This window comes from Pagrus major, chromosome 15 (assembly GCF_040436345.1).
Source record: "Pagrus major chromosome 15, Pma_NU_1.0".
NCBI classification, from domain to species: Eukaryota; Metazoa; Chordata; class Actinopteri; order Spariformes; family Sparidae; genus Pagrus; species Pagrus major.
The window spans coordinates 8,083,744-8,098,790 of NC_133229.1; the positions used below are offsets into that span (position 1 = coordinate 8,083,744).

General features: G+C 42.6%; 1 protein-coding gene and 1 non-coding gene across 2 annotated transcripts; both read left to right on the forward strand.

The window, feature by feature from the left end:
• Positions 1–4,114: 4,114 nt before the first annotated feature.
• Positions 4,115–14,340, forward strand: pprc1 (PPARG related coactivator 1). Its single transcript, XM_073482617.1, has 14 exons — positions 4,115–4,311; positions 6,676–6,771; positions 6,881–7,030; positions 7,250–7,330; positions 7,422–9,477; positions 9,913–9,966; positions 11,013–11,073; positions 11,374–11,441; positions 11,559–12,273; positions 12,372–12,575; positions 12,675–12,753; positions 12,846–12,967; positions 13,281–13,432; positions 13,862–14,340. The coding sequence occupies exons 1-14, from the start codon at positions 4,129–4,131 to the stop codon at positions 13,960–13,962; spliced, it is 4,122 nt and encodes a 1,373-aa protein (XP_073338718.1). The 5' UTR covers positions 4,115–4,128; the 3' UTR covers positions 13,963–14,340.
• LOC141009936 (small nucleolar RNA SNORA50) lies at positions 13,060–13,198 on the forward strand. The gene has a single exon (XR_012180165.1). It is a non-coding gene; the product is annotated as a small nucleolar RNA SNORA50 (small nucleolar RNA).
• Positions 14,341–15,047: the final 707 nt, after the last annotated feature.

Consider the following 15,047-nt stretch of genomic DNA (forward strand, 5'->3'; position numbering starts at 1 on the left):
GCATAATTTTGAAATAAATGTTATACGCTGTGACAGATAACTAAAACAGCCTTGTTCTTCATAGGAAATTCATGTTCAAATGAAAGGCAGCAAGGGACAAAATTGATCAGTGAGACTCATAATTGTTGCCTGAGGGATTCCTGGATGGAAGCCAGAAAATATACAGCACACAGTGACAAAAGTACACTGCAGTAGGTCTGTAATCTGGAGCGTCTGTTGTTTTGACGCTGCTCGGCAACAAGGATGCTTTTTCAAATTTAGCACAACGCGTGCGTGAGTTCACTGAGGAGACAGACTTTATGGCTTAACAAATGACAGTGGGTGAATATACAGAAGCAGTTTAATTCTTCACACAGCTGAAATCAATGACATTTGATTTGTTAAATGGTGACACACACACACACACACATACACACACACCACAATGGTAGACCACAGTGTGTGTGGTTGTGGCTGTGCTCACCTCTAATCCATTTCTGCCTGTGGGACATGGGGAATTGCCCATGGCTTTTCTGTGCCATGCAGTACCGATCCTGCCGAGGAACATATCACCCCCACTTTTGTATTTGACCCAATTTAATCCCCACCTCAGTGTTTCACAGCCTGTCTCCTTGTTCACTCCTCATACCTTTCCTTCATGTATTACACCTGGTAACAAAAAGGAATCCATCAATGTCCTTTATTTAATTTACCTCCGCGGCTCTGAGGGAAAACAATTTTTCTTCTCAGTGTGATTTTGGTTAGTCACAGTTTCCAGAGTGATATTCCCTTTTGAAAATGTCATTTTGCATGTGGCTTACTCTAAAAAGTATGTTTTATAACATTTGGTTTAATCCAGAGAATTGGACTCCTAACTCAAGGTCCACTTACTAGCTTTTTCCAGAGCTTTCACGTCTTCTCAGAGTCTTCATCAGCTTCAGCAGACATAAATGAGAGGATATTATAACCTCTGTCTCTGTCCAAAAATAGTTGGCTGGTTCACTGACTCCTGGAAGACAAAGAATGTCATATTGATTTTCAGGTTGAGATGTGCACCAAGAACGTCATTCGTGATCAGCATTGTTCAAAATAAAAGTGTGTTTCCAGAGGTAGAATTTTAAACACAGTCTATATAAGTTTTGCTGAACAGCGCCTCCTGAAGCCAAAAGTTATAATTACAGATAAATATTCAAACTGACTCAGAAACTCTCTACTATCTACTAACACTGACCACTATGAGCCACTGGTCATACCAGACCATGTAAGGCAGTAAAACGTAAACCCCTTGTGTATTAAATTCCCGCAACAGTGCCCTTTTTTTCAAGTTTCATAGTCCTGTTTTAACATGACCTGAAAGTTTGTTTGTAAGTAAGGTTCTTTTAAGTACACAAGAAAAACAATAAGCATCTGATTATGTGATATTATGCAGCTAATATATGTACTTCTTAATGCAACAGTCCCATTAAATGTACCCATCATAAGTTTAACACAGTATACTTGAAACAAAAACCCTAGAGTGAACATGTTGCTCATGAAATGCCATGACTGCCACTGTTTGACTCAACAGTGTGAGAAAAAGTGAGAAAAGCTATAAAGTGTTAACAAGTTTCCTGTTAGAAAACATGTGTCATTTCACTGTGGCACAGAACACACATCAGTTTAGAGGAGAGAGAACTCCACCTAAATGATGTTTTTCACATCCACAGAACAACATAAGAGTGCTTCAGTCCTGAAGAGGCCTCCTTACTTCCCTGTTTCCAAGGACATTGAAAGCACAAGCAATTAGACTCAAACTGTGGGAGCAAAATGCCAACCTCGGAAAGAACCAAAAAACTAGTTTATACACAGCTAACTGAGCTATTCTGACAAAAATGTCAACTTTCTCCAAACTTTTCATTTGTGCTCTGAACCTCAGGTTGGTTTTATGTTTTCCTTGCATTTTTGAGGGGTGTTATCAGCATTTTACTTAACTTGTCACTGAGGTTTTTTTGTCACCATAAAATAATGTGTTTTCCCATCCACTTTGAGTTTTCTTTTGCTACTGAAGCTAAAAATAAACTGCAAAACTAAAGGTCTCTGATCCTGAATCTGCAACAGTACTTTCAGAAGACATAATAACTTATCTAGTGCCACTCATAGCACATCATTAGAGCAATTTTTCCCCTAAAACAAAAGTAACTAAGTTACTTACAAAAACAAAAAGATATTTAAGACAATTTATAATTGAGATTAAATATCACCCAATAAAGGCAGGCAGATATATCTGAATTGTTGTATTCAGGTCATTTCAACCTCTAAGTCATGTGACAATCATCTGCTGTTACATGGTAGAAACTCTTAAGGAGAGAAATGACTCGTAACATTGCATGCTTCTGTGTGTTGTTGTCAAGTGTGCATGTTTCTCATACTGTGTCCCTTCTAGTGTTACCATATTCCTGGAAGAGTTGTAAGCACATTGGATTACATTGCACTGTAAGGTGACTCCGTCTGACAGCTCTGCTGCTCCATATGTGGAGCTATATATGGGAGGCAAAACACTAGAAACCTACATCTTTCTTCTTTCAATGGAGTCTACTACAAGTACACCACAAACAGCAGCCTCTAAAGTGTTCAAAGAGCCACGTCATCATATAATTAAAGAAGTCTCAACCAGAAGTGAGCATTTAAAATGAGGAATATTCATCAGTTTTTCTAGTTGACTTGTCCACGAATACCTTTAGCATTACATCTTGTAGGTTGCATGACTAGAATTCACATTAGGACTGCATGTCACAATTATTTTCATATAATTTCATTTATCAAGTATTTTTTTTAATTAATCAGAGATATATTATCTATTTAAAACCCATAAGCTCAAGATGATGTCTTTAAATGCCTTGTTTTGTCCAAAATCTAAAATACTCCATTTATAATAATAATAAAAAACAGAGACAGGACCAATCGTCTCGTCTAATGATCAGGAACTGGCATATATTTGGCATTTTGCTTGATTAATATCCTAATCAATCCAATATTCAAAATTGTTGCTGATTGATTGGTTACACTTTATAATAACCTTCATTCATTAATATAAAATGTATTCACTAAACCTTGTTTAACAGTTATCGACTGTTAACAAACAACAAAATGCTTTTTAATATATTGTTTCAACAATTGTAAAGGTTTATAAATATCAGCTACAACTTTACAATGGCCATCCAAATAATGTTTATACATTAAACATTACCTTACACAGTATGTGTTAACTATTTACAATGTAATCTTAACATCAGTTTCAACTTTACAATAAACAATTGTTGAATAGTTCAGAAAGCATTTGTTTGTTAAAGGGGCACTATGTCATTTTGATTCAAACTCAGAATTTATATTTACAATATTAATGATGTAATAAAACAAACTCAGTATATGGGGTACTCAAATATGTATTTCTTTAATTACTGAATAAACAAGCTATTCTCAGAGGAAAATAAGGTCCCCAGAACACTGGTGGCAGGGTCCGCCACATATAAACAAATTATGAAACTGTGTTGTCCTTTAAGGTCAGTTTTATTCTTCTTTTTTTGGTTTATTCAGTTACAAAGACAAAAAAGTTGGTTTATTTAATTTGTTTAGGCATCATTTTTTAAATAAAGTCAATGAATCACTTTCTCTTCTAAATAAAATGTGTCCCCCAAAAACTACATAGTGCACCTTTAACAGTAAAAACAATCATTACCTTGAGTCAATTACCTATAATTTTGTTACCAATTAATTACAGTTATTGCAGAGGGTTACAAATCGATTTCCTGTCGTTTAATCAGTTGTTTCAAGGCTTACTTACATGATTGGAGCAAGCAGTTTAATACAACCACAGGTCACATTTGTATCTAGTGATGTTTATCTCATACTGTAACTAACTCACCTGCATGTTTCCAGATGAAGGTGTGTACCCTGTTGTTAAAATAAAGACAAAATGTGAACAAACGCCTGCAGAACACATGTTGCTCTTGTGCCTGGTGTGCATTAGTGTCTTCATTTCTCAGCAGAGTAAAACATCCAGCCACCACTCGGCAGTGCAGAGCTCCTGGACGTGTCGAATAGAACTACAAAAACAAAACGTGCTCACGTCACCCTTGACCCCCGGCGTCACTCTGCGTCGTTTTGCCGGGAATGTCGGACCACGTGTCTCCGACCGGCTCGCTTGTTCCTCCAATGCGCGATTCATTACTTTTCATTCCGAAACGAGTCGGGGCAGGGAGTATACTCCGCAAGATGGCGGCGCGGTGGGGAGCAGGCGAGGAGACTTTAACTGCGTGCAATATGGATTTTTTCCCTATGGATACACTAGACGAGGTGAAGAACACGTCCTGTACTTTATTGCCTGTCTTTTAACGCCACTGTTAGCAGTTGTGTGTGTGTTTGTGGGAGCAGGGCACAGCGTGTTGTGTTCACGAGCTGTACACTGCGCATGGAAAAGTGACACGTGGATGCAGCTGTAGTATCACTAGTTAAACTTAGTCTAAAAGTCACTCAGTGTTTAGTGCTGCCTGCGGCTCAATGACTCTCTGCTCGTTAGTATTATTAATAATACGCAATGCTTCGTTGTGAATGTGCTGGTATTTTGTAGCTGTATGATGATGCTAGCCGGTGAGTCGAGAGTAGCTTGTCCGGCCGGGTAGGTATCCACGCAGCTTTCCTCCCTTTATACTACAAACAGTTTAAACAAGTGTGGTGACAGTTGTGTATTTTTATTGGTACTTGGCCTGACATGTGCACCAGTTGTGTAGCGAATATCATGAATACGCATTTAAGCTCCATCAATGGGTTTATGTGCAAAAGGACTGTGTCCTGCTCATCAACTGATTCATTCACACGTGGTAACAAACACTGGCAACATGCTAATCAGCCAGCTTTACCGTCGCTGCAGTGTGGATGTGTGTGTGTATACTTGTGTTTTTTTGGGCTGACAATGGTGAAGACGACTATACGTCAGTGTGGCCATGGTGTAGTTTGTGGGGCTCCGTGCCAGCACGTTGCAGTAATGTGTCACCGGTGATGATGCACACAATGATGAAGCTGTTTTATATTTAGACAATGACTGCAATCAGTGCAGGTCCACACACCTGTGTGGGTCTCCTCTCTCACATTGCAGCAGCGTCCGAAGTGTTCATTCAAACAAACCCTGTGTGTGTGTGTGTGTCCCCACATGTGGTTTAGTCGTGGTGAATCACATGTTGGCTTCCCTCACACATGCGCAGAAGGAACAATCAATACAATCTGTGTACACACCCTAATCCGTGACGTTTATTAACAACCGCCTGTAGATTTTTAACGTTAACTGTAAAAATGTGAAGTTAAAGTTGAGTTTTTAATGTATAAATGCCACACAGGAGCAGAGACGAGGGCCCTGCTCAGGTTTGTTGTAGTGCAACACGTGGGCTAGTAGGTAGCCTTCCTATGGACGGGGTGAGGCGAGGATCAAACATGTCTGCGCACTGTATGTGCATGTGTAGACAGCAACACGTGGGTCACTGTAGCATACTATTGCCCTGTGAGGTGAAAGTGCATGATTTTATCAGTTGTTTGGTCTTCTAGGGCGACCTGTAGGCCGGACTTAGTGTATTTATGCATATGTTTAAAATTTGAGGGGTTGTTATGTAGCAATGGAGCCTACATCACATTGTGTCTAGCACATGTCAACACATTTATTTATTACATTTTACATTTGTTTATCAACTTGCTTTTAAAATACACGTATTTTAGCATTACCCACGTTATCCATTGAACTTTGGACAGATTCTTCTAATTTATTAAGTTTTATGGAAAGTTATAACTTTTCTTGATTTTTAAAAATTGGAATCCTTCATGTGTCAAACTGGTTTTTGCTCCAATGTTAGTGTGTATTTCAGAACATAAGAATATGCCTCAAGTATTTGTTTTTATCTTCTTCTTCTTCTTGGAACTCAAACACATGCCCTGCCTCACCCTCTGGGGTGTCTTTTTCTGACGCTCATTTTCAAATGCCTGACCTGAGTTTAGGCTTCCTCCCAGCTCCAATCACCAAATAAATAAACTAGGCTGACCTATTACACCATCCCAGCTTTCGCACAGACTCAACATAATTTTTTATGGAACATTTTCTTTAGATATTCTTTGGTCAACTCTGCCTAAATGGGTTTACATTGTACAACAGTTTTTGTTGCAGGTGGTAGAACATCTAGAAGTACAAAGTCAAAGGATGCTTGATTTTTAAGGAAAGGAAGTAAACCCCCTCCAAAAAAGAAGCCCAGTTGAAATTGAAATACACCCAAGTAATCCATATGTGATTCTAGTATCATACTACAAGGGTGTTTGCCATCTGGAACAGATCTTTTGACTGATGTCCCCGACCCACAAATTACCCTCACTTCTATAAATGTTTTTTAAAAACATAGTGACATTACAGTTTTTAATAAATTAAGGTTGCTGACATGATATTATAACAATTAAGCTTCTAAATATTGATTATTATTGATGATGATCATGATGATAAATGAAAATACTTTATTTAGATTTGTTGTACCGGTAGTCTCAACACTTGTTTTCAGTAACGACTTGTCTTTGTCCATTCTGTACTGTGATAATTAAATGTTAATTGCCAGAGTTATATGTACTTGTACATGAATAAAGTTTTCAGTTTTGTCATTATTCATTATAAAGTGTATTTTTCCTCTCCAGACCTCGGTGCTGAGCTCTGAAGAAACTTTAGAGACCCTTCAAAGCTGCTTAGACCCCTCCATCCTTTCTATCTTTGAGGACACACCAACAATAGAGGCAAGTATTACAGTAACTTGAGAGATCTATGACGTGTAGGCATTGTACAGTTGTTTGTTTATCTTCCCTGTTGTGCATGCTCTGACCTAATTCCCATGTGTTTATTTAGACTAAAGGACTGGACGATGAGAGCGAAGCCACGCTGCTAACAGCCCTGACAGAGATACTTGACAATGTGGATGATGAGAACCTGTCCCCGTTTGACACACTGCCTGACTCAGACCTGTTGTCAGGTCAGAAGGGCAGGGAACACTCTCCGGTGAGTGCCCCAGCTGTCGTACATAACTCTCAATGTGTCTCACAGATTGCTGCACTCAACTTGCCCCATCTGGCCTTTGAGCCTGTGGCAGAAAGAGTGAAAGGGGCTAGAAAGGACAACCTGCTGACCTCTGGTTCTAAACTTGCCCATTATGCTACAGTCTGCAAATGTAAAATGGATTTAATGACATTATGTACTTGTTTCTGTTTTGCTCTCTAGCTCAGGAGATTGCTGTGTCTGTCCCGTTCCCCGCCAGAGAAAGACGCACTATTTAGTGGAAGACCCTTATCAACTGGAAAGGTAGCTTTTTACCCGTAAGCACGTAAATAAACGTGTACAAAAGATGGATTTTTTTATTTATCGGGATATTTGTTTCCCTGTCTGTATTCAGAGCCTCCCCAGGATACTAGCGGACTCTCTCCAGAGGAGTGATGGGGAGGAAGAGGAAGATGGCTCCCTCAGTCTGAGCCCCGTGGGGAATGATTCATCCCCTGACAATGACCTGCTGGACTTTGAAGGTCTGAACCTCCCACTTCCTCTCACCTTCGAGCAGGAGGGTGAGGATGGAGTTTCAGTTAGTCTGGGGGACTTGGTCAGGCATATGCACCCGTACTGTATGGCCATTTGTGTGGAGAATGAAGAGGGGGAACAGATGTTGCCCGAAGGAGGCATCTTACTTGAGGTTGTGGACCAGGGGGAAAATGGAGAACCCATCCTGGCCATCCCTAACATGGATCTCCCAGTCTCTCTGCCACTTGAAGAGCAGTCTTCAGAAAATGAGCAGAACGTTTCAGATGAAGCCGAAGACAGTTCAGAGCATATAGTCGTTGATGACGAAGATGTTACAGTGAGCGAGGCTCCAGTGAAAGTTGCGGCCCCTGTGACGCCAGACTTGTGTTCAGATGTGAAAGATGAGATGATCATTAAGAGACAAAAAGATGAGATCAGAGAGAAAAGCCCCTCCCGGAGAAAAAAGAAAAAGAAATCAAAGGAACAGTGCCAGCCCAAACCTGTCGAGGGAAGGGTCCTTAGGAGTGGCACAGTAAGAAATGCAGCAGAACAATCTTCGAAAAAGCCAGAAAAAAGATCTGTCAAAGAAGAGAAGAAACACAAACTCCCAAAGGTTCCTGTTGCCTCAGCACCAGCTTCTTCCTCTGTAAAACCTAAGAAACTAACTCCAAGCCAAACTGAAGCAAAAAAAGAAATCGCCACTACAACACTATCACCTGAAACGAAAGTGCAAGTTGCCACATCTGTGTCACCCAGACAGGAAGAGGTTCCGTTAACTGCTGGCCCTGAGAAGAGTCAGCTCATTGCTGTGAGCACCCCACAGCCTGCTGAAATGCCCAAACAGCTGGCTTTGACCCCCAAGAAGCTGGAAGACTCATCAGCAGCTCCCTCTGCTGTCCTGCCCCCAGTGTCTTCAGAGAGCCCCGCAGCTGCTCCCAGTCCCACAACACCACCTGTTAGTGAGCCCCTCCCTCCTGTGGCCCCTGCAGTCTCAGAGCCCAAGCCCAAGTCTCTCAGTCTAGCGGAGTACCGGCGGCTCCGGCAGCAGAAGAAGCCCGCCCCGGTGGAGAAACAAGACAACGACAACAGCACCAAGTGGCCCAGCCTTCCCGAGCTGCCTAAAGAGCTCCCCCCAATTCCCTGTCTGCCAGACCCCAGCCCCAAGGATCCTCGCCGCCCCGTCCCCCAGGTGGCGAAGAAGGACGCGGAGGAGGTCAGACCTGCCTGGCAGCCAAGGGGACCGTGTGCGCCACCCACCCCTGAGGCACTGTTGGTGCCACCAGCCTACATGGTTGCATCATCCAGCAAAGTTCCAGCTGCTACTCCTGCTCCTAAACCCCAGCAAACACCTGAAACTTCAAAACCTTCTCCACCTCAGAAGCCCTTAGCTCCTGCGCCCAGTTCAGTGAATTTACCCCCACATCAACACATCAATGCCGTTCCTTGTGTGCCTCAGAGCGCTGGTTCTCCAGCTCCTCCAAAACCCAACACTCAGCGCATTTCATCATCAGATAGGAAATGTTCTCCTGCAATTTCAGGGGAGAAGAATGGAGTCGACGAAAGGCCCCAGTCTCAGCCTGCATCTCCTAATTCTGTGGAGCTTATTAAAACCTGTCCCAAAACCACTACAGAGGCGGTCAAACCCCCAGCTGCTAGCCTGTCTGCTGTCAGAGCCCTGCAGAAGGTCACCGTTGTCTTATCGAAGGTGCCTGAGGTCACTGCTCCTACCTTGATGGATAATGCCTTGACATCTGATGGCAAGTCCTCCAAACCCACAGACGATGGTACTAGAGTAGCCACTCATCACTCAGACTCCAAGACCCTGAAGGCAGAACCTGTTGTGCTTGAAACTAAAGAGAAACCCACTACAGCAGTGAAGCCCCAAAAGGCAAAGAGCCCCACACAGGAGCTGATTGAGGCCTTCACCAGTGAGATAGGTGAGATTTAAGTTGGTTTCTATAACAGCTGACTGCTAATTTGAATTTTATTTCAATACCTTGTCATTTAATTGAAGGTGTGTGTTGTGGTGATTAGGTCAGGTTTGTGCAGCAGTGTGGGAGGACCGAACTAGTACAGTATCATTGTTTTGGTCCAACTTGGCTTAGGTCGCGCCCGGTTTCCTACTCACGACTTGAAAGAAACAACTCTCAACTTCTTATATTTGTGTATGTCTTATATGTAATTTTATAAAAAAGTGTAGTGTAAACGGCTTAAACATCTACTGTTCATCTACAACAATACTGCTGCACAGCCGGTCTTGATCGCTGGCTTATGTGATTGTCCACCGCAGCATGACGCCAGGTTGTTTCTCCAAACGTGTATTCTGTTTCATGTTTTGTTACATCCACTACAAAATCGATCTTTTTTTGTAGGTATTGAAGCTGCTGATCTCACCAGCTTGCTGGAGCAGTTTGAGGAAACCCAAGGTAATCAATAATGCTGGGTTTGTTGGTTTTTATTACTGTATTTTGTCTGAAAGAAGTGCTCTGTCCATTCAATGTTTGACAATGTTACACATTCCAAAGTAGTTTTAGTCATACCTAATTTCCTGTGTGAGGGTGGGTGTACTGGCCAGTAGCTTAGTGAGTCACATAGTGTAGTACTTAACTAAATGTAGTCAGAGTTGGTCATCGGTCATGTCAGGAGGAGGCGTACAACATTGCAGCCCTGTCTTGGTTAGCAGTAGTGATTTAGAGAGTAGAGGGGCTTTGATTAAGACTTCAGGGCATAGCAAGTGCCCACTTAAAGACCTTAATAGATCACAACAAATACATTCATGTTGAACATGTGCTTAGGAGTGATGAATCGGTGAAATCAAGTCACCATTCCCTCATAGTTTTGACCAACAGAGCTTGTACAAGAGCCGCCTGAGTTCATAGTCCAACAAAGGTGACCTAAGGAACAAAGATATTATCAGGCTGTTAATATGAATGTAAAGCTTATCTGATTTTGCTCTGGAAGAGGGTTTAATGTTCAAACATTACAGGGGACTCCAGTAATTGTCAAAATGGCAGGTTTTCACTGAAACGTTCCCCTTTAAGAGCCGGGTGCTGCGGGGGGCAGAGGAGCAGCTTTGTGCTCTTGTCTGCTCAGCTGCTGGAATTCTGCCCTGTCCGCAAATCCATTTAACTCTCGCCCTGCTGTCTTTGTTTGGGCGGATGTACAAGCCCCTAACAAGTGGCTGGACTCTGTGTGCCATTACTCATGTCAGTAGACTTATTGAACCATCATACCGTGCACTATGGCTAATGTAGCTGCCGACCATTTGGAGGATTCCCATGGAAAATACACTGTACTAAAATTAGGAGTGGAAAACACATAATGCATTTACAACTGACATGCAGTTCATCCTTTGTCACTCAAGCAAACTTGTAACTCAAAACTTCACATTTCATTTTGTGGGGTTTTGTTTCTCTGTCCGATGTTATTACTTGTGCATTTGTATTTATTACCTTGTTCCTTCTCTCCTCAGCCAAAGAGGAGCATTGTGTGCCGGAGGTCTCTGGTAGAGCAGCAGCTGTAGGAAACTCTAGGTGAGTTACCCTACAGCACTCATGCTGCTCTGTGTGAGTGGTGAAGTCCTGGTTTCTCTAAAAAAAATCCCTGGAACAGTGATACCGGTTTGCTGTGTGTGATTGTTTGTGTGTGTGCGTGTGAAGGTGACACACACCTTTTGCCAAGACCTACCGCAAAGCCAGCTTTTTCTTGGCCACAGTGGAGGACTTCGGAATTTGTCCAGATTGGCTTGTTTTGTTTTTTGGTATGGACTTGGCTTCACTCTGGTACACCATTTACCAGTTATATACTTACAGACTCTTGTGCTCCCTTTGTAGTGTTGAGTTGGCTCCAGAGAAAACGATTGTGGAGCGCGTGAGAGCCAATGACCTCTCAAGTACTGCAGGTAATTTAGCGTTCTGCCTTAAATAATTTCAACAGTAAAATGGCAGAATCATTAGCTATGGTTGTCAAAAATAATACGTTATATTGGTTATAATTGTGGTACTCTTTCTTTCTTCAGCTCTGACTCCTCCAGCCACTCCTCCTCACCAGATGTGGAGGCCCCTGGCCCCCGTGGCCCTCCTGGGAAAGAGCAAGGCTGCTGAGGCCTCCAAGTCAAGCCCCTGCAAGGTTATTCAGATAGAGGCTCGGCCTCTGCCCTCAGTCAAGTCCCGCAGCAGACCCACTCCTGCTGCTGCCCCTGTTTCCTCTGAAGTGGCATGCATGGACCATGACTATTGCCTCCCCAACAAAAGCACTGGAGAGCCAGGCAAGCGCTGGAATGTCAAACAGCAATCCTTTATCACTATTAAACCCATCAAGCCCGCTGCAACCACTACACAAACACCCCCAGCTGCCCCGACATCCTCTGCCCAGTCTACCACAAATGCTGCAGGTACAACCAAAACACAGTATGTTCCACTGAAGGAGCCCCTGGATCACAGGCCTGAAGGGATGGAGGAAAGCTCAGTTCTGGAGACTCCTGACGCTTCACCTGCTCGGGCGGAGACTGATGTTAAAGAAGCAAGCCCGAGGAGAGGGCCTTTTGGGAGGTCGTACCGTCGACATGGTGCTTCTCGCACACCCAGCCCCAGATCTAGTCCCAAAGAGAGGACTGGAGGCCGGTCAAGAAAAAGAAGATCCCATCGTTCTCCCAGCCCCACATCCAGCAGTTCAGAGTCAGACTCCCATTCCTCTAGATCTCGGTCTAGATCACACTCTCCATCTAAGAAAAGGTTAGACTGTCAGTCAAGACCATCATCCTGATCGTCATATTCTGGGGGTTTCAATTTCTTTTATTCATCACTGGCATGTCCTCCTATTTCCTCTCCAGGTATCGTCGCTGTCCCTCCGGAAGTAGCTCCAGCTCCTCATCCCGTTCCTCCTCTCGGTCCTCTCCCTCTGTGTCCCGCTCCCCTCCCAGGAGGAGAAGGTACTCATATTCCTCCTCTCGCTCTGGCTCTTGGAGTTGCTCCAGGTCGCGGTCTCGATCTCCTCAGAGACAATCACAGTGGGGTAGCAGCAGAAGATTGTACAGGTACAGCATATGATTCATTCTCTTTACATGGCTTTTTATAGATTTATTTTGACAATTGGTTAAAGAAAAAGACTAAATACTTGTTCTTGTCTTCCTTAGACCCTCATTAAGGCCTAGCTGTGGTCCTAGTGCACAGCCAAATACGGAAAAGGTGAAGAAATGCAAGGAGAAAGCCATTGTAAGATAATTTTCTGAGTACACAGGTCTCAGCACAAAATGGTTCCAATATTGTAAGTGTGAATCATCTGATGGACTACTTTCTTCTCTCAGGAGGAACGCCGGGTTGTTTACGTTGGTCGAATTCGGGGAACAATGACTCAAAAGGAGCTTAAAGAGCGCTTCTCTTATTTTGGCGAGATTGAAGAATGCACCCTGCACTTTAGAGACCATGGGTAAGACAACAAACAACTTGTAACAAACATACGTACATTTCTCTTCATTGTTTGATTTTGTATTCAGGAATTTACTGTTGAAATTGAGCATTGTGCACTGTCTTTGAACCTTGTTGGTCTTGTACGTGACCTCTTAGGCCAAGCTACAGTGCTAAATTAATTCAGGCTTGTTTATAACTGGGGCCTCCTGGAAACACCCCCGGGTCGCTCTTTTAAAAGCAAGTCACAGCTCAAAACTATGTACCAGACCTGTCGCTAACAAACGTCTGACAAACTGAAATGAACACGAGCTGATGTTTTGCATCTGTCACAGGGACAACTATGGGTTTGTGACTTATTACGACACCAAGGATGCTTTTCACGCCATCGAGAATGGAAGCAAGCTCCGTAAGCCCGATGAGCTGCCATTTGATCTCTGTTTTGGTGGGAGGAGACAGTTCTGCCAGAGCAGCTACGCCGACCTGGGTACGTGTCAATCACCATACGTTTCTGTAGCTCTTACCCAGAGTGCTGTTTCTCTGTCCGAATGCTATCGGCGTGGTTTTCAGAACATTTGAGATATTGGCTGCAATTGATTGTGATACAGCGTCCTCAACCGAAGAAAAAGGCACCAGCTAGAGCCAAATACCCCAAAAACTGGCAAATCACATGACAAGTCTTTTGAGGGTAGCATACTGTCCTTAAAATGTTTTGTTGACCTGACCTGCTTTAGTGACATTACTTTCCATGGGGATGTGGACACATGATTTTAGTATTTAAAAAAATAATGGGTACAGCCATGGTTCCAAGAGTCCCATCAGTGTTTTGAAGTTGTTCCGACCCAGGTGCCGTTTGTTCTCCTGTCCTTGTCCATTTGTTTTGCACTGCTGACTTTGTGTGTCCTTCACTTTTCAGATTCGAGTAGAGAGTACGATCCATTGCCTGGGAAAGGCAAGTATCATGCACTAGACTTCGACACTTTACTAAAGCAGGCCAAGCAGAATCAGAAGAGGTAACAGGAGGCCTGCAGCAGGAAGCAGCTGACATTTACCTCAGAGCCAATGGTTGGCTCCTCACCTGCAACACTGTCTTTACATTTAAGTTGTTGCATTACTTTTGCATAATTTCTTTTGTTTGTTTTTATTTTGTTTCTGCAAGCTAACACCTTCTATTGAAGTGAAGATTTGTAATGAAAGTAGTAAAAGAAAAAAAATGGAATAAGTAAAGTTAAATAATTTTTTAAAAAGTTTATTTAAATGTAAAATCAAAGTTGAATTGTATGGAGAAAAGCATTTTTAAAAAGGGGAACAGTAAGTGGAATAGAATTCCCTTACCGGGAGAGATTGTAATACATTTGAATGTACTACACATCTAAATAAAAAAAATACCTGAAATCTGTTGTTTGGTTTTTTTCATTCCAACTTGCATGTCTGTGTTGTTTTTGTCATTTTTAAATCATCTTTTGAAAACAAAAGGTATTATTTATAAGACAAGACATGTCCCAAGAACAGCATACAAAATGCCTGAAATTAAGTTTTGTGGCTTAAATTTCTGGGTCCTGATACAAACATTTGTCTGGGCAGACAGTGACTTGTCATGAGCAGGAAAACCACAGGTGAAACTAATTTTGTTAATTGGTTTCATGAAGTGTACCAGTAAGTCATTACAGGGAGCCAGAATGCAAAATATCAGGGGTGCCTGGAAGTGACTCATCTGAGGAACGCACTCATTATTAATCTTATTGATTACAGCTGTGCCTTTCCTGCTTTGACATGTCAAAATGTCTGCTGTGAAAAGGCTCTAATTGGCTCACCATCACTGTCATTGCTTGCTGGGGAAACTAAAATGGAAAAGGGCGATGTTGTATATTAGAAACACTTGTTGCTTTTCCTGCTGTGAACACATCTTCTCACATGAAGGAGAAAGGGTTCCTCTCATACTGCATGCGCCAGCTTTTATTAAGTGTAGTACACTGTGCTACCTTGGGAGAGTTACTTTATTTATTTGCGCCGGGTAATTATGCAACAACATAATCGATATATCCTTGTTTATTAGAACAAAGCATGTGTATTGTGCTGACAGGACTCGCAGGCTCGGATCA